The sequence below is a fragment of the Arachis hypogaea genome, chromosome 11, assembly GCF_003086295.3.
Source record: "Arachis hypogaea cultivar Tifrunner chromosome 11, arahy.Tifrunner.gnm2.J5K5, whole genome shotgun sequence".
Taxonomy (NCBI): domain Eukaryota; kingdom Viridiplantae; phylum Streptophyta; class Magnoliopsida; order Fabales; family Fabaceae; genus Arachis; species Arachis hypogaea.
Genome location: NC_092046.1, coordinates 7,652,947 through 7,679,072, shown reverse-complemented (window position 1 = coordinate 7,679,072; position 26,126 = coordinate 7,652,947). Strand labels below are relative to the sequence as shown.

General features: G+C 36.0%; 3 protein-coding genes across 10 annotated transcripts; 1 reads left to right on the top strand and 2 right to left on the bottom strand.

Annotated features, from left to right (window-relative positions):
- Positions 1-9,503: 9,503 nt before the first annotated feature.
- LOC140176004 (protein MAIN-LIKE 1-like) lies at positions 9,504-10,800 on the bottom strand. The gene is made up of 2 exons (XM_072205846.1): positions 10,729-10,800; positions 9,504-9,860 (listed from the first exon to the last, which is right to left on the bottom strand). Exons 1-2 carry the CDS (start codon positions 10,798-10,800, stop codon positions 9,504-9,506), a joined length of 429 nt encoding a protein of 142 aa, XP_072061947.1.
- Positions 10,801-15,842: 5,042 nt separating this feature from the next.
- On the top strand, positions 15,843-17,962 carry LOC112723780 (chaperone protein ClpC, chloroplastic-like). The gene is made up of 2 exons (XM_025775205.3): positions 15,843-16,171; positions 16,884-17,962. The coding sequence occupies exons 1-2, from the start codon at positions 15,925-15,927 to the stop codon at positions 17,759-17,761; spliced, it is 1,125 nt and encodes a 374-aa protein (XP_025630990.1). The 5' UTR covers positions 15,843-15,924; the 3' UTR covers positions 17,762-17,962.
- A 431-nt stretch (positions 17,963-18,393) lies between these two features.
- Positions 18,394-25,317, bottom strand: LOC112720108 (uncharacterized). 8 transcript variants are annotated; one of them, XM_025770933.3, is made up of 11 exons: positions 24,968-25,317; positions 23,754-24,182; positions 23,433-23,548; positions 22,013-22,743; positions 20,802-21,892; positions 20,506-20,718; positions 19,920-19,996; positions 19,689-19,781; positions 19,539-19,612; positions 19,321-19,453; positions 18,394-18,824 (listed from the first exon to the last, which is right to left on the bottom strand). In XM_025770933.3, exons 3-11 carry the CDS (start codon positions 23,526-23,528, stop codon positions 18,741-18,743), a joined length of 2,592 nt encoding a protein of 863 aa, XP_025626718.1. In that variant the 5' UTR covers positions 23,529-23,548; positions 23,754-24,182; positions 24,968-25,317; the 3' UTR covers positions 18,394-18,740. The 8 variants fall into 8 exon arrangements, with proteins under 8 accessions (XP_025626718.1, XP_072062493.1, XP_025626715.1 ...); XM_072206392.1 differs by having other exon boundaries at positions 19,920-19,993; XM_025770930.3 differs by having other exon boundaries at positions 24,090-24,182.
- Between the last annotated feature and the right edge of the window lie 809 nt (positions 25,318-26,126).

Sequence of the window (26,126 nt, the reverse complement as noted above, 5' to 3'; positions counted from 1 at the left end):
ATTTGGCTACATTCTGGCGTTTCCTATGTGAACAGTCTCGAGCCATATGCCCCGACTTCTCACACTTGTAGTATTCATCTAGCCCGGCCCTATGCGGCTCGTATGGAGCAGTCTCTCCATAGCCTTCTTGTAGCATCACCCACTTCACAGAGTAATTTTCTGCGAATTGACTTTTCTTAACCAATTCAGTGAAATTTGTTAACCTTTGCGGATACACATAATTGAAGATGTCTCTCCTAAGTCTTTTCTCATACTGACCACACTTCCACTCCTCATAGTTAGCTGGATTTCCTTGACAAACTTTTGAGAGACGGCACAGGTTGCCGAATTCACGGGTATAGTCAGCAATAGACATATTCTTTTGCTTCAGCTGCATTAATTCCAACTCCTTTACAGTGCAAAGTGCATGCAAGAAATATTTTCCGTAAAATTCTGTCTTGAATCTATTCCAAGGGACATCTATTAACTCCATCTGCAAGGTATGACATAACTCCTGCCACCATTTCTGAGCATCTCCCTCCAACATATAGGTCACTATTTTCATTGATTGTAATTCAGGAACGTGCTGAGTGTACCAAAACCTCTCCACGTCTCGAAACCACCGATCAGCCTCCAACGCATTGGAATTTCCATTAAACTGAGGTGGACCACTCTTGAGGAAATCAGTAAGGGTCATAGACCTGTAGTATTGACCTACAATACTTGTACCAGCACCCGAGCTTCCATCTCGAGGTCCTTGCATTGGTTCGGTCCTAAGATTTTTCTCTGGGCACCTCGCTCAGATCCGCGAGACGACATTTGATCCCTATTCACACCAAACAATTGATATTAAGGTGATCCGTCTCAATATCTCAAATTTAATGCTTTAAAGTTCCAAATGCATGCTCACGAACATGTATGCTACACATACCAGTCGGATATCCTAGGTAGCACATAGTCACACACAGAGTATGCACAAAAGCATAGTCAGTCCGTCACTCAGGCTCTACAGGAACGAACTGCTCTGATACCATAATGTAACACCCTACCACACAGAGCTTTACACCTAGGATGTAAAATAGAGGTGACGAGGTGCTACGACTTCTAAAATTAAAATACATACATATAATACCAGAAAGAATATAATAAACTAGGAGCCTTGAAAAATGGGTAAGACAAAATCGCGAAATGAAAAGCGCAACGCTCCGAAAACGGAATAACTTGCGTGTGACGAAAACTATAACTATCAAACATAAGATAATACAAGTAGGAATAGAGAGAGCCAAAGATACAAAATAACAAGCTCCTAACTCAGCTCGCAAAGTCAGGGCTGGTCGAAAAATATTTACACACACACACACACACACACACACACACACACACACACACACACACACACACATATATATATATATATATATCCAAAACCCAAATGTACAAAAACAAAATCCTGCCTCTCCATAAACCTCTAAGAGGATAAAAAAATAAGTTATGCGGAGAGAAAGTTAAGTGCATATATATGCATCTCTATATAACAAAATAACCCAGAAACCACTTCGCTTCAGGAGTCCAGATGCCTAACGAGACGCCTCTCGACCTGCATCTGAAAAACAACAACATAGTATGGGGTGAGAATCAGAGGTTCTCAGTATGGTAAAGGTGCCACACACATAATATATAAGGTCTTGAGAATGTCAGAGGCAATTCTAGAACATCGTTACTCAGATCAGAGAGCTTAAAGTATTAAACAGGAGCCATAAAAGGTGGTTTTCTAAGAGTATCTAAGCCTAACTTAACTTAGTCTTAAATCTAAGTCCCATACTGCCATTCCTCCATACTTCCATCTCCGTCAGCATATCACAGACAAATAAACAGATAAAGGCAAGCAAAAGAAGGTTACAAATACTGCAGGTAACAAATATACATTTAACATGGCAAGTACACTTAAGGACAACCAGTTAATGCACAAACAAATAATTTAAGTAGTATGCATATGATGCATGCCTGTCCTATGGCTGATGAAGCTCATCTGTCGGTTATCCAGCCAACCCGAAAAGTCCGAAAACCTTAGACTGTCCCTCGATGTGCATCCCCAAGAGTCTATGCATAGATTTTTCTCAAATAATCAATATTGCTTAATGGGGGTTAACATTCTCGAGAATTTATAAGTGCCCGGTCATCCTTACATCGTAGGATCAACAGAGTATCGAGTTTTCAACTTGGTAAACGTGGTTACAAACCACGGTACTTTACCCAGGGAATCTCATATCTCAGATTATTTAATCATTCAAGCCAAGTATTATACATGATCATTTGTTTGATTATCAAGCCAAGTATCATACATGATTATCCATAACATTTCATAATCAATTCTTCACTTTTCAACTTTACTTCATCTCCAGGTTATCCCCACTTCTTGGCTTCATCTGATTGTCAGGTTTAATACAATTTTTAACGACTAAAGGAATGAAAATAGAGGTTTAAGAGTTTGAAATAAGGCTTAAAACTCCAAAAATCAAGTTTGCTGAAACAGGGGCCACGCGCACGCATGGCTCACACGTACGCATGGGAGTGTAAAGGTGCAACTCGCGCGCGCGTACCCCTTATCATGCGTACGCGTAGGTGAAAACTTCATGTCACGCGTGCGCGTCGGTCACGCGTACGCATGGACATGCTTGTTAGCTCCTTACGCGTACGCATGGGATTAGTCGCGTACACATCGCCAAAAATCCATGCTACGCGTACGCGTGGACATGCGTTCTTCAAAAAAAAAAAAAGGAATCAACCAGAGAGCTGCACAATCAGGGACTGAAACATGCATAATTACATATTCTTCACCGAAATTTTTGACGGGCATAACTCAATCATTTTAAATTGTTTTTCTTCCGTTCTTCGAACGGCATAAACTTCACGTACCCAATTTTTACTTTAAAATAAGTTGGAAACAAATTGAGGGACTGAAAGCCAAGTTATAATCCGTCGAAGTTCGGCCCAAAAACCAACTTTTGCAAACTCTTTAAACCTCATGTTCATTTAAAGTTTTCCATTCCATTCAATATTAAACCTGTCAATACCAACACAATTACCAGCAACAACCCTCAACAAAACTCTACACCATTCCATTATCCACCATTCAATAACACTAGACAATTTCATTTCTCAACAATTCCATCATGCTTTCATTCAACATTCTTGTAAACATATAATCAATAACTCAACCTTATTTCTTTCTAACATCAATATAAATAACAATCTCCACCACATAATCAAATCACCAATTATCCAATAAGCACTAACCAAATATGTTCATCAACAAATTACTAAACATTCATTATACACCTGCATTCCAACTTATTCTATGGTCATCTAGCCTACGTTTTCACAAAACATTATATATTAAATGCAAGAAATCTAAACTATACCTTGACCAATTCCCACGTAACTATCAAGGCAATTTAATTAAAAACAAGACAGCCCCTCAAAAGCTCAATAAACTCTAGGCTCAACTTCCTCCAAATTCCAATATTTACAATTTCAAGCTCCAATTATTTATTCACAACCCAATACACATTTATAACACATATATACCCAATTTAATACCAAAGCTCAAATTTAGTGAAATTAAAATAGAATTATGGTATCCTTACCTTATCCAAACTTCACATAAGCAAGAGTGAACGTTTTTCTCAAGCTAATTGGATCCTAAAATATCAAAGAGTAAAGAAATTTAATATCTCCACTTAATTTTTCAAAATTGGGGGAAGAAGTGGCTGAGAGAAATAAAGTGAGTTACCTATAAAATTGTTCCGATAAAAATATAGAGCTCAACGCGGTGGACGCGTGGCCGAAAACGGTGTGGCGATCGGAACTCGGACGGAGGAGCTACGGCGAATTAAATTTTACCGTAAGGGTTTCGACATTTCTTTTCTCTCCCTAGAGCTTTCAGCAAGCCTTGCTGAAATAAGGAGGAAGAAGAGCCTTTGGCTCATTTAAGTGTCGGGCCTGTTGGGCCCACGGGTCCGGTTTGGGTCTGGTTCAACTGGTCCAGTCCGTTTGGTCCAATCTTGGGCCGATTTCTTCGAAATTAGTGTCAAAATTTTTATTTCGATGAGCTCTAACCTAATTTAATATAATATTCGCATTTCTAATCTTCTTTATTAAAAACTGATTTATTGACTAATCATCTACTAATTTAACGGAATTTACAAACACAACCATAATAAAATTCTATACAATTCAATTAAATATATAAAATTAAACACAATTCAAATACAAATTTAACATAATAATATACACATATAATAAAATTTTTAATATATAAATTAAAATAAAATAAATTAAAGTTACTTACATAATTTGTATATAAGAGTATTTAAGTGTCACTAAAATAAAAAATATGAGTATTTAAATAAATCTTCTTTTGCGGGAATTTTGCGAATCCCTGTGGAACAAGTACTTCAATCCCTGCCCCGTCCCTATTTATTCGCGGGGCAAGTCCCTGTTCCCGTGGAGATTTTGTAGATTTTCATTAATCTTTTTATCGCGGATAATCTCCACAGGTATCTGCGAATGCGGATTTTTTTTACCATCCCTAATCACATATCATCTATTCAATTATAAATGTGAATTAAGTTTTATATTATTTATAAAATTTAATTATATTTTCTATAAAATTTGATTATAAATGTAAATATATAATCATTTTATATTCTACTATATATGGTTAGTAGTTGATCATCAAGAATATAATCTATTATATTCCTCTACTAATTAATTCTCCACTACCACATTCATTCAGGTGACCATCAAGTTGACACAATACATTTGCTTTTAGCATTGCTTCTGGGTTCAGATCGCATGGTGACTCGTTTAATCGAGAATCAAGGTGCCGACGTGAATAAAATTCGAGCTCAGGCAAGCCATATTGCATCATATGCATACCACACTTAAATCATAGTGTTAATTACAATTTATCTAGAATAAATGTTCAATTAGTCCTCCTAAAATTTTATTTTTGAATCAAATTAGTCTTTGAAATATGAAGTTAATTTCTATAAACGTTTTCGCTTTGAGTTGTAGATGGACAATACGACGCTATTTTGGTGGTATTCACTAAAAAAAAAAATGTCTGTCACGTTAGTACTTAATTGTTCACACTAGCACTCTCTTAACGAATTTCTTTGTAGGAACAACATGACTCAAAAAAAGTTTGGGTACCAATTTAGTGTAAAAAAGTTTTTGAAAACCAGCCTTTGTAATTCACGTGTGTGCACTTTGGCATGAATTTATCAAAATTTTAGGATGTTAAAGTGTCATAATTAAAAATTAGGGAAACAACTTGCATATGATCAAAAGTTCCGGGAAGAACTAGTTTGGTCCGGTTAAATAAGTTGGAAGTTTCAAATCTCGCCTTATGTATGCAGTAATTCATTGGTTAGTAATTAATAAGTTTTTAAATAGAGCTATGATTCGTAGTTAATTATTCTTTAATCTGTTGGGATAAAAAATACCGTGGAAGGAAAAAAAAGACTTCGGACAATATAGTGCATTATTTTGATTTTTTAGTAAAACAACAATTAGAAAATTTCAAAAAAAGTTTGATTTGCACATTTTAAAAAAAGTTTAGGCGAGTCAATTTGTACGTTTTAAAAACTTATGGGATAAAATGAACATCATCTAAGTTGAAAAATGAAGAGTGCAAATGGTGAAACTGAAATTTGACTTTATGATTTATTTGAGCAGGTAATTAGACTAGTGGAAGGCCAAGTTAAAGAAATATTTGTTGCCCCTCCAACTATTGATGAAGGTTCTCCAAAGAATTATAATGAGATGGCATCTTCTGTTGTGGCTCAACACAAAGGTCTCAATCAAAGAATCAACCTTGATAAGAATTCTAAAACGTCCATCCTTGACATTTATGGAACTGATCTCACAAAATTGGCACGAGAGGTAAAATATATAATTATATACACACACAGATATATGAGTAGGGTTTCGTTTACATCTATTTTGTTGACTTATATCATCGAATAACTTCTTATACTCAATGAATTTCATTAATCAAACCGTTGAATCCAAATATTTATAGATCAATCTAGTAAAATTTTATAGAAATTAAAATTGATTTGACATGACATCATCATAACGCTTTATTTTTAAGTACAACTAAATACAATTATTGGATTACAAATCCACTTATGTCCGATTATTTTTTTTAGATTTTGTAAACTTTGTTATCAAGATGAGGGCAAATCACCATAATAAGTCAAGGAGGAAAAAAATTTACACAAATCCGTCAAATCAGAATCTGGTTCAAGAATCCACCAAAGCATGTTTCTATATAATTTGAAACAGTGCAATTCGAACTCAAAATGCATATAATTCGAATAATGTATATTCGAACTATGTTCACATGCACACACCCATGTAATTCAAATTCACTTTATTCGAATTACACACTAATAGTAATTCGAATCAGGATGATTCGAATTACTCCCCAACACGCAATTCCAAGTAATTCGAAACTGCTTGATTCGAATTAGATAGTGTATAGTTCGAATTAGGCCAGTTTGAGTTATAAAGGGACAGACGTGTATAAATATGTTGTGAACGTGATTGACCTCACTAGAGTGAAAAAAGTGGCTAGTGAGGATAGTTTCGTAGTACTCGTTCATCACAGAGGATCGATTAAGAGGAAAACACGGTCTGATGTGAAGTTCACCGACAAGGATCCTCTCAGTATATTTATGAGGCCTACGACGAGCTATGATGACCTGGTTACTTCTGTGCTACGGAAACTTGGTCTGGAAGGCGTCAAACGGGTTAAAAAGTTTTTCTATTGGATTCCGATCTCGGTGCTACAAGAAATCGTGAAGTATGATTGTTTCACGATCGGGAGTGATAAGGACTTGTAGGTCATGTTTCATTGTCGTTGGCAGTTTCCCGAAGTTAGGACACCTGAACTGTTGGCGAAGTTGGTTGATGCCGTATCCAGCTCTGGGGGTTCGAACCGGAATACCCACACCGTAGGCACGGTTGCGGATTTTAGCTCCAGACCTGTTGGTGCATGTTCGTCCGCCCCTGTGCATGAACCTCCGGTCGAGCCCCCTTCGTTCACTGTTGATCTCAACTGTAGTGGAAACGGGGATGTTGGAATAGGGAATATTGTCTCGACCTCTTTACAGTGTGTTGCACAGCCTGCCCTGGGCGATGCATTGCTGGCCGATTTAGATGATGACGATGTGGAGCCGGATATCATTGCTGACGACAGCGGCGATGATATCGGAGCGAGTGGGCTAGCTGGGTGGGAGCTGGTTCTAGCTCTGGCACACAACAGTACCCTTCACACTTTTCAGCTTTAGACTTGGATGCCATGAGACAGGAGGGGGTTCCTGGGGAGCCTGCTGGATTTGGTGCTAGAGATACCGAAGGGTCTTCAGGTCTGACAGAGTTTCAGGTTGGCCAACAGTTTCAGGATAAAGATAAGGCTGTGTTAAGTGTTAAGACGTACAGCATCCGACGCGGGGTACAGTACAAGGTGGTGGAGTCTGACTATTGTCGGTATGTTGGAAAGTGTTCTGAATTTGGGAATGGGTGCACATGGTTGATTAGGCTTAGTCTCCGACAGCGTAAGGGCACTTGGGAGGTCAAACGGTACAACGGACCACATACTTGTCTCGCGACATCCATATCAAGCGACCACAGGAGTCTGGATTATCATGTCATCTCGGCGTTCATCATGCCAATGGTGAGAGCTGATGCATCCGTCAGCATCAAGGTGCTCTTGAATGCGACGGCAGCACACTTTGGGTTCAGGCCGACGTACAGGAGGGTTTGGTTGGCGAAGCAAAAGGCCGTTGCCCACATCTATGGTGACTAGGATGAGTCGTACAACGAGCTCCCTAGGTGGGTGTTAGGAGTTCAGCTGACGATGCCTGGTACTGTTGCAGTACTTAGGACTAGCCCAGTTCGAGTTAGGGGCGAGCTAGACGACTCACAAGCATACTTTCACCAACTGTTCTAGACGTTTCCCCCGTGTATTGAGGCATTCCGTCATTGCAAGCCGTTGGTGAGTATCGATGGCACACATCTTTATGGGAAGTATGGGGGTACGTTGCTCGTCGCGATAGCACAGGACGGTAACTCCAACATTCTGCCTATTGCATTTGCACTGGTTGAGGGTGAGAATGCTGAGTCTTGGTCCTTCTTTCTGTCCCATCTTCGTCAGCACGTGACCCCGCAACGAGGTCTGCTGGTTATACCAGACAGGCACAACAAAGTAATCATCGAGCGGCCCTGATCTAAGTCCACCGTCACCCTGGGCCGAACCATCTCCCACACCGGAGACCAAGATGGCTTCCAAGATGTCCTCCACCAGGCCCGCCCTGATCACCACCGTTGTCATCGTCACCATGACCAGCCTGGTCATCCACTCCAGCACGCCCCCTGCGTCGGCCTCCACCCCTAGCCGCTGCGTCATCCTCCTCCATGGCCTGGTCGAGCCACCTCCACTCACGTTGGCTCCGTCGTGTCCCCACATGCGCTCTCCGCTCAACCCGACGCCTATCCGGAACGTCGTCAACACGGTCCATGTCAGGCACTCGTCCGGCACCCCTCTGCGTAGCCTCGACAGGAATAGGCACGGCCCTGGGATCCCCAAGGTACATATCTGGTGACAGGAATCTCTTACCATGCTGACCCCACCACTCCAAGAACTCGTGTGACGGACCTGGGTCTGCGACAACATCAAACCGGAGAACGTGGTCCGCACGGCTCTCCCAATGAAGATGCCAGAACTGCAAACTGTATGGGAGCCACCGATCTCCACCTCTGACATCCTTCCACAACAAGAAGTCGATGTTCAGCGCCGGCTGGGGGCGGGACTGTACTCCGCCGAACTGCGGTAGGACCCGATCAATCTGATGCCACTCGATGACGAAGAAATATATCAATGCCGTGACAGACCGCCATAACGCCATGTGACGTGGCTCCAATACCTTCGGATGCACAACCTGGAGGACCTCGAGGGAGTTATACGGCATCCAAATAAACTCCAAATACATATCAACAACGTTAGACCATATTGTGATGCGAAGCATGAAAGGTTATTTAATTAAAGGTAAGCGGTCAGTATACTCACATCCGTAGCCTGTAAAAGGTCTATCCTCAGCCTCCACATCTGCACCTGAGGTCCCTTCTCGCTAGCGGAAGGATTGTGACCTGCCCACCTGCAACTCAGATTGTTGTTATAACGTAAGAAAAGTTTGACAAAATAGTATTACAAAACTGTATAAACATTATAAGCAGATATTGTTTTAAAATTATTTAAGCCGAAATAGAGAAGTCCGACAACAGTACCTCGAGGCCAATGGCCAGCTGAACGCATCATACTCAGCAGGTCTAAACCCCGGAAAGCGCCAAAAGATCCAGGATTGAAGCAACTGTAACGGGCCAGCTAACTTGACCACATGTCTGTTTGCCACTCGGCACATGCACCTATACAACCACGCTAGTGCTGCCGACCCCTAGCTATAGGAACCCATCTCCTCAAGCCTGGCCACGTAGGGTAGCCACCTAATGTGAATACGGTTGCCGGACTTGTCTGCAAATAGCTGAGTGCCCAAAAGCATCATGATATACGCACGAGCATGGCGCCTGACTGTCTCCTCGTCGGCGCCGTTGGGGCACTCTTCAAAAGTCTTATGGAACCATGTGCAGTTCACTGCAAACTTCTGAATTTGGTTCGCAGGAGGTAACACATCTAGCAACTCCTGGAACCACACCCAAGCTGAACAGCCACCCTGTATGTATATCTGGAAGTCCGTCAAGCAACCACTGACATAACGTCCATCCACGGACAACCCCAACTGGTAGGACACATCCTGTAGTGTGATCGTGCACTCACCAAACGGCATGTGGAAGGTGTGCGTCTCCGAACGCCACCGCTCTACGAAAGCACTGACAAGGGGCTCATCCAATTTGAACCATCTATCGTTCAGTCTCGCAAGATGGTATAAGCCGGCCATCTGCAAGTACGGAACGTACCTCTCGTCGAGTCGCATGCCCTGCTGCCGCCGCATGCTCGAGATACATCGCTGAGGCTGCGCATACCATGGACCGCATAGTTAAACACAATTAAAAAACCGCTAAAAGAAACGACTAACAACATAAATCAGTGATAAAGACCAGTTGCAGATACCACTAACATAAACAAGTAACAAAAACCGCATGTAAAACCACTAACAAAACCGCTAATAAAACCACTAACATAAACCACTAATAAAACCTCTAAAATAAACCACTTGTAAAACCACTAGCATAAACCACTTGCAAAATCACTAGCATAAACCACTAACATAAACCACTTTCGAAACCACTAACAAAACCGCTAACATAAACCGGCAACAAAACCACAAACAAAACCACTAAAATAAACCACTAACAAAACCACTAACAATACCACAAACAAAACCACTAACATGAACCACTAACATAAACCACTAACATAAACCACAAACAAAACCACTAACATAAACCACAAAAGTTAACCACATTCAAAATCACTAACATAAACCACATGCCAAACCACTAATAATACCACATGCAAAACCACTAACGTAAACCACTAACATAAACCGCCAACAAACACGCAAACAAAACCACTGAAATAAACCACATGCAATACCGCCAACATAAACCACATGCAGAACCACAAAAATAAACCATTAAAAAAAAACCGTAACTACTAACCTCGTCGTTGATGACCCCGTCTATATGAGCCACTCCATCCAAACGATATAGTCTAACTGGATCATCCCCCATCCGCTAAGTATCCTGGTCGAGCCTTTGTCGGAGCGAATCTGGGTCGTTTTCTCTGGGATTTGGTGGGGTCTGAGAGTGGAGAAGTGATTCGAATGAGGTGGGTTCGAACTCCTTTTATAGCCGAATCCAGTGTAATTCGAAACAGCCCAATTCGAATTACTACTAGATGCAAAAAAGGAGTAATTCGAATCAGCTAGATTCGAATTATGTAAGGTTTCGTCCAACAACGTAATTCGAATCACCTCGATTCGAATTATAGTATGCACGCGTGTTAAAGTAATTCGAACCACCTTGTTTCGAATTACATGTAATCCTAGTTCGATACATGCTGATTCAAACTATATGATTTTGTTCATTGGTGGATTCATGAAGCAGTTTTTCAATTGGCTGATTTGCGTAAAATTTAGTTCTCCTTGACTTATCTGACTGTTTTGCCCCAGGATAAAAATTTCTAACAAAATAAATATGGATAACATCAAGTTAATGTTCATACCATATCATATATCTTTATCTAGAATGAATATTCATGTCATGGACAATAATATAAACAAAAAGGTGAAATCTTTATTATTATTATTATTCAGTACATGTAAGTTGAATGATTTTCGTTAATTATGAATTGAATCTCCCTTTTCTTTCTTATTATTATTTCTTGACGATTCAAATATAGATACCTTTGATATTATTTGTTAAAAATTTTTAAAGTTGCTTAATTCTAAAATTATCCATGTTAAATCATTAACAAAAAAAATACTTAAATACGAAAGTATACCTAAATTCATAAGCTTGATTGAAAAAGTTTGGTTTTTCAATTTTTCTCAACCAAAGTCTTCTGTATCCATAATAGGATTGAATCACAACTTTTTTAATAGAAAGAGTTATGGAGGTGGCTTTGGTATATTGGGGACCAAAACCCAAAAGTCACTATTTATATTTGAAACCCAAATAAAATAGTATCTCTTATTTTATTCTCATTTAATTCCAAAAAAAAATAATGACTTATTCAATTCAACATTTATAACAATAAATTAGACCACCATTATATAAGTCATATAGAGTGTGAATACACGCTCTAACTATGTGAAACGATTCTGGCGTTCCTTTCCTTCTCCTTCTCCTTCTTCTCCTTTTTATACGTGTTTCTCCTTCTTCTTTGCATTCTTCCTTCTTTGCATTCCTCCTCCTTCTTCTTTGGGTTCCTTCTTCTTCTTCGCATGTTTTCTATCTAGTAATTTTGCATCATTATACGTTTCTTTTTTTTGTTTGTTTGATTTTTTCTTATTTTTATTCTTGTTAAGAGAGTAAATGAGAAGGTAAAATAAGAAGAAAAAAAAAGAAGAAGAAGAAGAAGGAGAAGGAGTTTTGAATTATTATTAAGTAATTTTGGTGCATTCTAGATTTAAATAAGATGAACTTTTGGTTTGTGCTTGTTTGAATTGAGTTTGTTTGTATGTCGTCATCATTAAGTAATTTCGGTGCATTCTAGATTTAAATAATGTGCACTTTTGGTCTGAACTTGTTTTGAATTGAGTTTGTTTGTATGTCATCATTATTAAGTAATTGTGATGCATTGTGGAGTTAAATAAGGTGTACTTGTAGTTTGAACTTGTTTTAAACTGAGTTTATTTGTGTGTCGTCATCATTAAGGAATTTTGGTGCATTATGGATTTAAACTATTATACATATAAAAAGAAAACAACGATGATAACAACAACAATAATGAAAGAGAAAAATGAGAAAAATGAGAAGGAGAAAAAAAAGAAAAAACAGCAGCAACAACTTATTCTTCAAATGTGTTAACAAGCCATCCCAATCTTTAGGACAAACGGAGGCAAAAAACACTGAAAACTTATAAGCACGACACCAAAAATAATTCTATATTACACCAAATTATGTTTCAAAATACACTGAAACTACCATTAAACGTAACATAAATAGATTCATCGAAAAAACAATTCAAAACTCCAACATTCTATTCAAATTCAAACCTTTAACTATGAACACTGATTTTTACAAAGAAAAATAAAATTATTCAACTCGTAGATAAGACAACTACACCAGCATCAACTACTAACGTACTACGTTATCGAGGTTCGAACTAACCCTCATCCACTTGATTTATTTGAAAATAATAATCCAATTTGTCCTGATTCAACTGACAGTGTGAACTTACATCATTCATTGTTTTCGAAAACGAAATCTTTGTTCAAACTTGATTTCACAGCTTGATTTAAAAAAATTTTGATCGAAATCTTCAAATCAGATCAAAGAGCATTGATCGTGAACGAAGAGAACATAGAGGACAAAGAGAACGTAAAAAACATAGAGAAAAATTTGAAAAGAAAAGAATGAAATCCGTATATAAAAGGCAACTATATAGTCGCGTGTTAAGTCAAATGGTTGTTAGAGATAGTGACGTGTGGAGATGAATTAAGTTACAACAATTTGATTTAGTTAAATGACTTGGATGTAGAGTTTTATTGTAATATAAAATAATTTAATTTACTATTATGATTAATATATGTATTATCTATAAATAGATTAAAAAATAATAATTTCTTAACATAGTCAACCGTATAAATTAACAAGATTTACACTAGATTTTTGCATTGATTAAAAAGATTAAAAGAAAAAGGAAAAAAAAAAAAAACAGAGTAGTTGTATATATTAAGTGAAAATGTAGTTTAATTTAATTTGTTATAGGGGAAACTTCATCCTTTTGTGGGGAGGAAAGAGCAATTGGAACGTGTGATTAAGATAATTTGTAGATTAACGAAGAACAACCCTTGTCTTGTTGGAGAACCTGGAGTTGGCAAAACAGCAATCATAGAGGGCCTTGCTCACAGGATTTTGAGTGGCTCTGTTCCTCAAAAACTCAGAGGAAAGAAGGTCATACTCATGCTTTTTACACCTAACAAATTTTGATTTTGACAAAATAGATTTTAATATTTATTTTTGACAAAATAAACTCCTAAATATCAGTTAAAATTTGACAAAATGGTCTAAATTCTAGAGCGATGGGATAACAATTAGCCTATTTTGTCAAACGGAAACTAATATTAGAGATTCATTATGTAAAAAACAAATATTAGATCTATTTTATCATAATCAAAATTTTTTAAATGTCAAAATAACTATTTACCCTTAATTAGTGCTTTCAGTGACTTAAGAAAAAGAGAATTCAACTTGGCATATTTTTCATGAGCAGGTAATCAAATTGGACGTTGCTAATTTTTTGTATGTTACACAAAGTCAAGGAGATTTTGAGAATATCATTAAGCGTATAATTAAGGAAGTTGGGCAAAGTGGGGATGTGCTACTTTTTGTGAAAGAGGTTCAAAACATTTTTGAAACATCATCTTCGGCCCAAAATTTTGCATACCATTTGGGACATGCCCTTGAAAGAGGTGTTATTCAGGTACTCTTCTATTTTCCCTCATATCCCTGCTCTTTTGGTATTTCACTCAAACTTTATTTGATCATTTATTTTAAGAATTTAATTTTGATATTTTATTAGTATAAAACGTAAAATAATTTTATATGCATATTTAATTATGTATCGTCAGAAAAAATAATTATTTTTTATTGACCACATAAATATTCATACAAAATAATAAAATAATTAAATAATTGTATAAAAGATTAGTGCATTAAAATTAAATTTTTATTTTAATAAATAGGATTTCATTTTGCTCTCATTAAGCATCATTTAATAAAGTTTAATTTGTATATATATAGTGCATTTTTGCTACAACAGTGAATGAGCATAGGAAGCACATAGAGAATGATGCAACGATGAATAGACTATTTCAACAAATTAAAGTGTTTGAGCCATCTGTTGAGGAAACCATACAAATTCTAAAAGGTCTTCGTAGAATATATGAGTCTCATCATAAACTCCAATACACAGATGAAGCCCTTGCTGCTGCTGCAAACTTGTCTCAACAATATATAAGGTAATTTTTTAAATTGTAGATTATTATTATTATTATTATTATTATTATTATTATTATTATTATTATTAGAGTAAACATCAAAATTAGTCACAACGAATTTTAGATAATATATTTTGGTTTTCAATAAATTTTTTATTTTTAGAAATTCTTAAAAATTATTCATTGTATACAAATTATTCTTTTCGTCACTTTCAATTAAATTTTTAATACAAATATTAGATAAATAAGTAGTCTCTAAAATTTTTATCATTATAATTTAAATTAGTCACTTTCAAAAAGAAAGAAGGACCAATATGTCAGCAATTCTCAGAGAATTTTAAAAAATAAAAATTTATAAGAATAAAGTGTCTAATCTCAAATTATTTGATGAGTAATTTGAGCATTTAAAATTAAAAAAAAAAGGATATTATATTATTATAGTTTTAATTTGTATTTGTCATATAGTACATTTTCTTCTCTAGATATTCTCAACTATTATTAGAAAATACATAGAAAATTTTGTATATAAATAATTAAATTTGAGATAAATAGATCAAAATTTTAAAAATTAAAATTATTTAGTTTAAAAATAATTATATATAAATAATTCGAAAGAACTATTTTAAAATTTTTTGGAAGTGTTTTGAGATTTTTTAAATTTTTTGAAAATTTATTTGTACTTTATCTTACGGATTGATTTGTTTATATTGCACACATAGATAATGGACACATATGCAAGTTAACTTCTACTTCAGCCGTCACTATTAGGATACAGAGGATACAGTATTATTTAATAAAAATAAACGTTGCAAACTGTTTTATAAATTTTAATTTTTGCGGGACTAAAGTGTTCTATTTTTAAAATTTTTGTGGACTGATTTGAGTTTATTATTGTTATAACAATATATGTAAGTGATCGGTTTCTTCCGGACAAGGCAATTGACTTGATTGATGAAGCTGGATCTCATGTCCAACTTTGTCACGCAAAGGTAAATTAAAATGCATGTTGGTACTAAATAAATACATACATATATAATTCCTAGCTATATGCATTGCTATTAAGTTGAGAATTAATTAAGTTGAATCCTTTGAACAAAGACAGGAAAAGAATAGGCAAAAAGTAGTGACAAAATGTGACATCCAACATGTAGTGTCATGTTGGAGTGGAGTCCCATTGAAGGAAGTATCAATGGAGGAAGGAGAAAATCTTCTCAACTTGGAACACACTCTTCACAAATATGTTGTTGGTCAGAATGAAGCAATAAACTCCGTTTGCCGCGCCATTCGCCGCGCCAGAGTTGGCCTTAGAAACTCGAAAAGTCCCATAGCCAGCTTCATCTTCACTGGCCCTTCTGGTGTTGGTAAGACTGAAATAGCAAAAGCACTTGCTGCTCATTGTTTTGGCTCTCAAGATGCCTTGCTTAGGTTTGATATGAGTAAGTACTTCAATTTCATTTCATTCATGTATACAATATACATGCCTCATATTCTACCTTAAACCTTGTGTCATTTACCAACTACTGAAAATGTATTTGGTTTGCGTTTTTGTTTTTTGCTTTGTGTAATTATTCTGTTAGTCCTTATTATTTTACTAAATTTTTAATGAGGTTTTTATAATTTAAAAAGTTTATAATAGATTTTTATATTAGATAAAAATTTGTAATTAAATTCTTATTAGTTGTTATTTGAAAAAAAAAACAACAATCCTAAAATATTGCTTTTAAAATATTCTATAATTCAACCCATGTTAAACATAAAAACAAATATTTAAAAAATTATTCTTTTAGTTAAAAAAGACTTAATTAAAAACTAGAATATAATATAGAGATTCAATTATAAATTTTTTAATTATAAAAATTTATTTAAAAATTTGATAAAATTATAAGAACTAATAAAATAATTAAACATTTCAGATTTTATTTTTAATTTTTTTGTTTGATGACTCATGTAAAATTGTTTTTATGTAAAGATGACTAGATTATTATCTAACCGTTCTCGACTATTTTCTTGCATAAAGACAAGTTCACCTGAGTAGCCACCTTTCTGTTTTTAAGCTTGTGAAAAAAAAAATTTTTTCATAAAATCTTGAAAACATAAAATTCTATAAATTGAAATAGAAAATAAAAACAGATATATTTTGTAACATAGGTGAATACATAGACAGAGCCACCGCATCGAGATTGATCGGAGCACCCCCCGGCTACATCGGTTTCGACGAAGGTGGGCAACTAACCGAAGCCGTTAGGAACCGGTCGCATGCCGTGGTGCTCTTCGACGAAATCGAGAAAGCTCATTCAGATGTTTTCAACTTAATGCTTCAAATTCTTGAAGATGGAAGGCTTACAGATGGAAGGGGTCAAACAGTTGACTTCAAGAGCACACTCATCATAATGACTTGCAACATTGGTAACAACATCATTGTTGAATCTCATAAGCAATTGTGTGATTCTACTAATAACAACAATGATGATGATGATGATTCCTTTGAGCATAGAAAGAGCCTAGTGATTGAGGAGGTGAAGCAACATTTTAGACCAGAATTTCTAAATAGAGTTGATGAGATTATTGTATTCAAAACATTAACAAGATTCGAAGTTGAACAAATTGCAAATCTAATGCTTGGAGATGTGAGTCAAAGGTTGAAGGGCAATAAAGACATTCACCTTTCTGTGACTTGTAGGTTTAGGGACCGTGTTGTGGAACATGGGTATGACCCTATTTATGGGGCAAGACCCTTAAGAAGGACAATTTCAAGATTGCTGGAGGACACATTGGCAGAGAAGATGTTAATGAAGGAAATAAGAGAAGGAGATTCGGTTGTTGTGGACACTAATATTGAAGGAAATGTTGTTGTCCTTAACCAGAATAGTGCTTTGAGGGAATGTCTAACTTGTATTGATCATTCAAATGGGAACAACAATAATAATAATAGTGTTGGTGATGAGAAAAGAGAGAAAATGGTTGGGATCTCATGCAATTTGATGGGCAAGGTGTTTGACTTGTTGGGACATCGAAAAAGTCCATAGCTTAGAAGTAATTGAATTGATTTAAATTGATGAGAAAAGAGAGAAAATGGTTGGGATCTCATGCAAACTCTGAGTGTGTTTGGAATCACACAATGTTATAATGAAGTAATTGAATTGATTCAAATTGATGAATGGTGAGTTACAAATACAATTTCAATATTTAGAATAAATTATGAATATTGATTATTGAATTGATTTATCTTTCTGTATCTCTTTCTCTATCTCTCTCCCCCCAAACCCTCCCCCTCACCCTCACCCTCCCTCACATATATATCTTTCTCTATTATCTTTTTGAGGCCAAGAACATCATATATATATTGCAACAGCAATCTATTAGCAAAGTGAACATGTATTTTCAATTTTTCTAGAAGTCGTGTATCACAGTCAATTTGAACAAATTATAAATTAAGTCCGAGAGTGTTTACTGTTAATCATAAGTGGTTACTTCATTCAATATAATTATTACATTTTTTTATATGCCCCAATTGCATTCTTGAACGAAACTTAACTAGGAAAAAAAATTTTGAGATACTGGATACTAGAGTCTAATTAACGCCAACGCGAAAGTAATGTACTCGATGTAGTAAAAAAAATTAAATTTGGAAGGAATCTAGTTTTCTGAAATACTACAGTTAATCAAAACGCTCTTCACGTGTACTTGTATATTTTCACATTTTTTAAGCACTTGCTGGTATGGGGAAGATCCAATAATGTGGATTAGCAGAGTATAAATTAAGAGGACCAAATCCCTTTGGCTTTCTCTTTTCAGATTCCCTCAAGTCTCTGGCTTTCTCCGAAAACTGGTTCAAAATGATATAACACGGTGCTTAAAAATATAAGCACAGTAACAATAAACTAAAATTCAGGGACAACGAATCGTTACACATCTATCAAAAACTGCTTACTAAACAATATATAAACATTAAAGTCCTCGTAACTATTAGCCTACGACACTAGCCACTGGCGAATCGATAACCGCTCATTTTGTCGGTCGATCCCATGTCGTTTCCAAGGTGATAGTGTTACCATAATAAACCTGCTTTGAGGTCTCATCCCAATATGCCTGGAATGCAAGTAAAAATTTCAATGAGAAAGATCAGAACAATGCACATGATACATATCACTAAAATTAAAATATCACAAGTCACTAGCCAATACCATGGCTCAAATTGCCTATTGAGACAAAAGATATCGATCCTTTTAGTTTCAAAAGATTGCCATGCATACATAAGTAAAACAAATATACAAGGAAAAGAAAAAGGAGACAAACGCAAGTTAGATCCGTTAAAGCAGAAGAAATATGATACGTGTATTCAGAAATGCTTGATCCAGTCTCCTCATGATATTTCACCCTCAAAGTGCATGCTTACATGGTGCAAAGTGTTAGGGGCTTGGGTATTATGGGGTGCCCAAAGTCGCACATTGGATAGTATGGGATGGAGAGTGGTTCTTCCCCCTTAATAGCTAGGCTTTTAGGGTGTTGTTTCCCACACTTTCCTTAGGTACTTAACACAGCCAACAGAAGATAGCAGATAGGAGATGAGACGCTAAGTACACACCTGCCAATTAGATGGTAGACCCTTGGAGAGTTCAGTCATATCAGGCTGCTGTTGGCGGGGCTCAACTGCGTCGTGCGGCGCCTCAAGAGATTCACGTGCTTTTTGTGCCCTTTTGCGCTTGACCCGCTCTCGCCTACATTGCAGAATTGCATTATTGTATGTTTATGAAAGTTGCGCAAGTTATGGATAAGAAATTGGAGGTTTTTGGAGTTACATACCAATCACCACCAAGAGGTTGAAAGTTAGCATTATCTTTGGCCTCTCCACTAGCAATTTGCTTTGCATGCCACTCCTAAAACCAAAGGAATTAGAGGAACAAAAGATTGAACGATGCAAATTTCATAAAAGGATAAGTTCCATGTGCAAACCTCTATTTCCCTTTGGCGCTTCCTTTCGAACACCTCATACACACTTTCAGGCTCTTCCTCTTCTTCAAGCAACTCCTCTTTAGCCGCTTTCCACTAATATTTACAATGTACATATAAATAATACAGAAAAGTCAATGCAATATAAATTGAAATGAGTTTAAAATAGAACTGGAAAACCCAATGGCATTTAAGCACCACACGCAACACACACAGTAGCAAAAGTAGCTCTACCTTGTTCACCAAACTTGAAACCTTTTTATTAGACTTTAAGGAAGATCCAACTGCAACTGCCCGCTTTTTACGCACTACTGAAGAAAAGATCGAGTCAGGTAAAGAAATAGGAATCACGCAATGCAGGACAGCTTAATATATTGTAGCCTCACAGTCATGAAATTTTTTTAACAATGACAATTACAAAATCAGGTGTATTAACAAATAAAAGGAGTAGGATTTAAGATCACATACTGACATGAGATGTAAAGTCATATAGACTCGTTCAAAATTCCATAATAAACGGATGCCATAACACAGTGAAAGGAATGCTAGGGAACATAGCATTATACTAAAATATACCCATCACAAGGAGGGCTGGAGGGGGGATGAAGATTCACCCAACATTGCTAAGAAATTGTAACTGGTTGTGATTACCTCTGATAAGCATAATAGCATACTACCATATAGGCTTAGGATTATATTTATATGAACATGACCCTAGATTGCATTAAGGGTAATGAATCAGGCCAGCTCAATCTTAACAACAAAATTTAAAGCAGAATAATCAAGTAGTAAAATGGCAGCATTTGTTCAGAATCTTTACCTTTGGTTTGGGTTTTAGCAACTGCCGATGAGGCAGCACTTACTGCAGCAGCTTCAGCAATAGTTGATGGCAATGAGGCACTCTCATCAACCGAAACAGTTGCAGGTGCCGCCATGCTAGATGAGGTGGATGGAACATCACCAGATGCCCTGTCTACCCCACCAACACAAGAATCACTAGAATTGTTAACAGGTATGTTAGCTGATCCAGCTCCTGGAAAATTCAGAAAACCAGAGTGAACAAAAAAAAAGGTTGTAACTTGTACAAGTAGATTCATGTTACAAATAGAAACATACCCTCTTGAAGCTCATAATAAGAAACTGGGTCAGATGGATTGACCACAAGTTGAGGATTTTCACTATACAAGTTAGGAACTGCACTATAGTAGAGCTGTCCAGGTGGCATAGCAATTTGTCCATATATATTACTTGTTGGGACTTCAGGAGCTGTCTGTCCATAATACTCGGAGCCAGCAACAGGTGTGTAAGAAAGTGACTGCCCTGTCTGTCCATAAGATAAACTATATTGTGTGTAAGAAAGAGGCTGCCCTGTCTCGGCGTAAGATGGGAGAGCATGATATGGAGGTGGTTGTGGATCACCAGGTGGAGGAGGGGGCGCCTGTTCATCATCGGGTGGCAGCGGAGGGGGAGGGGCCTGCTCATTATCAGGCGGTGGTGGAGGGATCCACTCATCGTCTGGAGGTGGGGGGACAACAAACTGATGTTCTGGCAACAAAGAATGGCTGTCGCCTAGTGGATTCAACTGAACCTCATGCTCTGTTTGTCCAAGATCCTTTGCAACTGATGCATCTGCATCAGTTACATTGCCTGAGGAATTCATATCTTCAACTTCCATGTCCACATCCATGTCATCATCATCTTCAAAATTATACCCATGTCCAAGAGTTGATTGCTCAGGATTTGTATTTGTTTGAACTTCTGTATGAACATCTATACCAGTTTCCAAATGATTATCAGAAACATTAGATGAAGAAAAATGCTGAGAATTTGTAGGAATTTCATCATAGGTATCTTTCAAAACTACAGGTGAAGCATCAGCCTGAGGTCCATTCGAAACTTCAGAAGTAAGAGTGCAGTCTTTGTTGTTATTGTTATATAATTCAGAATCATGTCCCAAGCCATTCTGCTGCTCACCCACTGCTTCCGAGTCAGGGACATCTTTATCCTCAGCTTCAACTTCTGCTGATTCCGCAGTTTGGAAATTGTTTATCACACTTTCAAGTAGTTTTATCTGATTGTCGGAATGCACCCAGAATGGAAGCAAAGATGCTCCATATGAAGCAAGCGACCTAATATCAGAAAGTCTAATCTCAATCTCTAACATATACTTTGACAAGGTGTCCTGATCTTGCAAATTGCCCTTTGACCTGTAAAATATGTCGATAGTAATTAAATTTGGGAAGAAACAATGATTAAAGATTACAAAAACTTAACCAAACAACTAAAACAAAAAAAATGCTGCAGAAAAGCTAAAGCTATATACTTACTCTTTTAGTGACTTCATCCTCCCTAATAAAATCTCACACTGTTTTTCAAGATGAGAAGGCAAATCAATTTGTGACTGCTGCTCTTCAGCACTGTAATTTGGAACATATGAAGGATCACCTCCATAAGGAAAACTCATACTACCATTATTCCCAATCGATTCCCTTCCATGAGTTACATTTGTATGTTCACCACTACATCCATTCATTTGGGATCCATGCCCATACAACTCATTATGAGAAGTCACTATGGTTTCTGCTGAATTATCAAGTGTGAAAGTAGCTGAAGTGTCCTGCATCACAGAAGAGGGAAAACTGGAATTATCAATACCAACAGCACCGCCGACTGTTTTATCATCAACAGAAGGAAGCATTGAATCGCTCGATAACTGAGCTGCTTGCGCCAAAACCTGGGGCACTTCCCATGAAGTTTCCCCAGTTTCAACATTCCAATAATAATAGCGCTGGCTTTCCTCATGCATCACCATCTTCCATCCAAAATTAATATCAGTACCAAGTTGTTCATCAAAGCTTCTTGAAGCGGACATTTGGTCATTGGAAACCATTTCCCTTGGAAAATTACCAGCAGCACCATTACTTGCATTTTCTTTGCTGCCTTCAGGATCAATTGAACTAGAATTTTCCATTCTAATCTGCTGTCCATCATTCTGAGATACATGATCAACAGAGACACTGATGTTGTCTTTGGATCTTTCCTCAATAGAATCCTTAGCCTGATAAATATAAAGAACCTCTGTATAAGTAGTAACCAAAATACATAGCATATTTACTATATATTATGTACCCTACAAATATATTCCGGACTATGTTCTCTAATTCCGAGAGGAGTTACTATACATCAACTTCTGGAAGTAAGAAGCCACCCATCAAAAAGTCATTACCATATAAATTATTATATTACATCATAAAGGGCTTCAAAGCAAAGGACCATAGAAAATTAAAGGCCGATGGCAAAATAATTTCACAACTATGCTATAATTAACGAATAATAGAGATGCTCAGATGCAGAACCCAGTCCGTTATCAAATAAGCAAGGGAAGAATTGAAACAATATATTAGCATTGATCATGGACCACTATAGCCACATCCCTTCTCATCTCATATATATATATATATTAGGAGTATAAATGGTTAGAGCGAATGAACTCTGATTACATCCTGCTTTATTCCAAATCTATACATATACAATCAAAGCGCAGATAGAAAAGAAGGGTTGAAAAGAAGGGTTGTGTTACACCATGATTACCAACATAAACTTCATGAGTCTAAATCACATGGATAAAAAACACGATAGTGATGTCACTGGAGACTTTTCGATTCATTTAGCTAACCCAACCTAATAGGCCATGGTATTAGCAAAATCAACATTTTGGATGAGAGTAGTCAATAGGTAGCAGATTACCTCCTCATTAGACACTGGACTCTGCACCTTAGCATCACCAGGCACTTTACTTGATCCATCATCCATTTCATCATCGCTATATTGCCCAAGCAGCATCAATGGATTCTGTGGTTGACCTGAGACAAAACGCCAGCTTATCAGATACTACAAACACTGGATTATCAATAGTATAGCGATGACAATGAAGACAAGAAAATTTGAAAAAATATGCCAGAAATTTTCAAAAACTATAAAGGCGGTGCTACAAATGACAATAAATACAAAAAGATTCTTCAAGAAGAAAATAAATTAACAAGCAATTATCTTGTACATCTGATTCACCTGTTAGATATGGGAAAATATCAGTCAGTCACTAAGCAAGCAAAGCCAGAAACATTCGAACCGATAAAACTTTTTACCGTCTGAACCTCGAAAATTCCTTGATGCTGACAAAAGGGGGGAACAATTGGGAGTCATTCATATTTCAATGTGGCAGCACCGACCGCATCTGAAATGAATGTTCCCAAGATCACAGCAGCCCTACAGTCTGAGAACAGTTTCTTGGGGCAAACAACATAATATGTCTTGTATATATAGATCCATATTTCCACCAATTTAATGTTGAGCACTCATGTCGTCTAAATATAGTCCTTTTTGAAGAAAACTGACAGAACCCACCTGAAGAAGAGGGTGAATTGGGTAACCCATCACGATGTTGTGAATCAGTATCCCCTCCAGCATCACCTTGTACATTGGAGCCACCCAACTCTCCTGGAATAGTAACTATTCAGAACACGGTACATAAGAGAAATGCATAAAAAATCACTCCGTAATTTGATTCCTTAAGAATTCCCTACCAACCTTAATTTCTTTAAGGTGAAATGGCTGACATAAAAATACAAATAATATACGAGATACATTATATTCATTGATCAAAATAATAATAATAATAATCTCAAATGTAATGCTTCAAATTGCAAAATATTTCTTATGTACACCAGAAGTCGTTTTGATAATCAAGTGTACTGTGCCAAATCATACAGAGACATACATTAACCCTACAACAATGTTCTACAACAAGTATCTAGCAAACCCTAGAATGTAGAAATCACAAATGACATAGGATGAAGTACGAGTCATAATAATAATATGCAAATCATTTGATTTGATAAAACAAGTGCACTAAACTTCATCTACAATTTTAAAATTCACACCAAGTTATATCTTATCATAGCATACAAAAAGATATCTAAACGAAGCTCATTAACTTCAATTTGAACAAAAATAGCTGTTGATCATTAAACCTCGTATACAATACAATTACAATAATCCATCAAATAACATATATATGTGCGAATAAAAAATAATATTTTATAAAATTCAGCAAGAAGAAGATTCATATTTGCAAACATCAGCAGAAACAAAAATCAAGTATAGTCCGTTTGCCAGGTATATGGGAATTGAACAAAACTAGGATTTCTAAAATCGAAGAAATTGGAACAAATAAACTGAAAAGAAATTTAAGCGTGAAGGAGCGAGCGATGGTGATCGAATACCAGAGGGTTCCGCAAAGAGGTCAAGTTTGACTCTGCGACCAGCGTTGCTGAGAGCGGCAAGGCGACGCTCTTTCCTCTTCCCCATTCGTAGGTTTCGTATTCGAATTCCTTATTGTGCTTCTGTTTCTGTAGTGTGTGCAATTTGGTACTCCCAAAGAAGGGAGCTTCGGATTTTCGGGTTAGGGTTTGTGGCCTTTGAGACTTCGAATCGAATCTTTCAGAATGTAACGAAAAGTAAAATCAAACAGAGTCGATGGGATAAATAAAATAAAATGAAAATAAGATCAAGGTAACAAGCTCTTCAAAATTGGCTGAAATGTTTAGATTTAATTTGATTTATTTATCCGCGTAAAACACACTATTGTTAGGTCGTTCTTTTAAATAATTATTTATGTAATTAAAATAAAAAATAATTATTTTTATTAATATAATTTTATATAATTAAATATAAATATAAAATTATTTTATATTAATTATTAATTATATATTATTATATTAATAAAAATAATTAATTTTGTATTTTATTACTCAAAAATTTATCTAAATATATAAATATAATTGGTAAACTCTTTGTATTGTTAGCATTAAAATTAAATTCTATTTTATTTTCATAAAATTCTTTAGAATAGACCTACAAATTAAATGCAGGAATATCAACTCAGGGCTTCTTGCTTACTGTCAGAAACATTATTTTCTTATTAAGTAATGATTTTGAGTCATAATTCATTATTATTAAACTTCTAATAGTTAAATGAATAAAAATTTAAATATATAAATATGTTACCTTTTGAAAATATAAAAAAATAAAAAAACATTTTTTTATTTATTGTTGAGTTTAAAAAAATAATATATTTTTTTGTAAAAAAAATAATACATTTATTTGATGATAATATACATTAATAATTTGGGCTAAAAGATCAATAGTGTGTATAATTTATTTAGTTATTGTGCAAAAAAATAAATAGCTCGAAATTTTTTTGGCAACACACTCTTCATTTTTCTAACAAATAACCACTTTTCTAAGGCGAAAGCTAGTGCACTCCAGGCAAAAGTAGGGAGTGCAGCACTCTTTAAAAGTTAACTTACTATCAAAAGTGATCAGGTAAATTAAATTTATTTATTATTATTTTTTTTGTCACGGGCTGAACAAGCTCGTTTA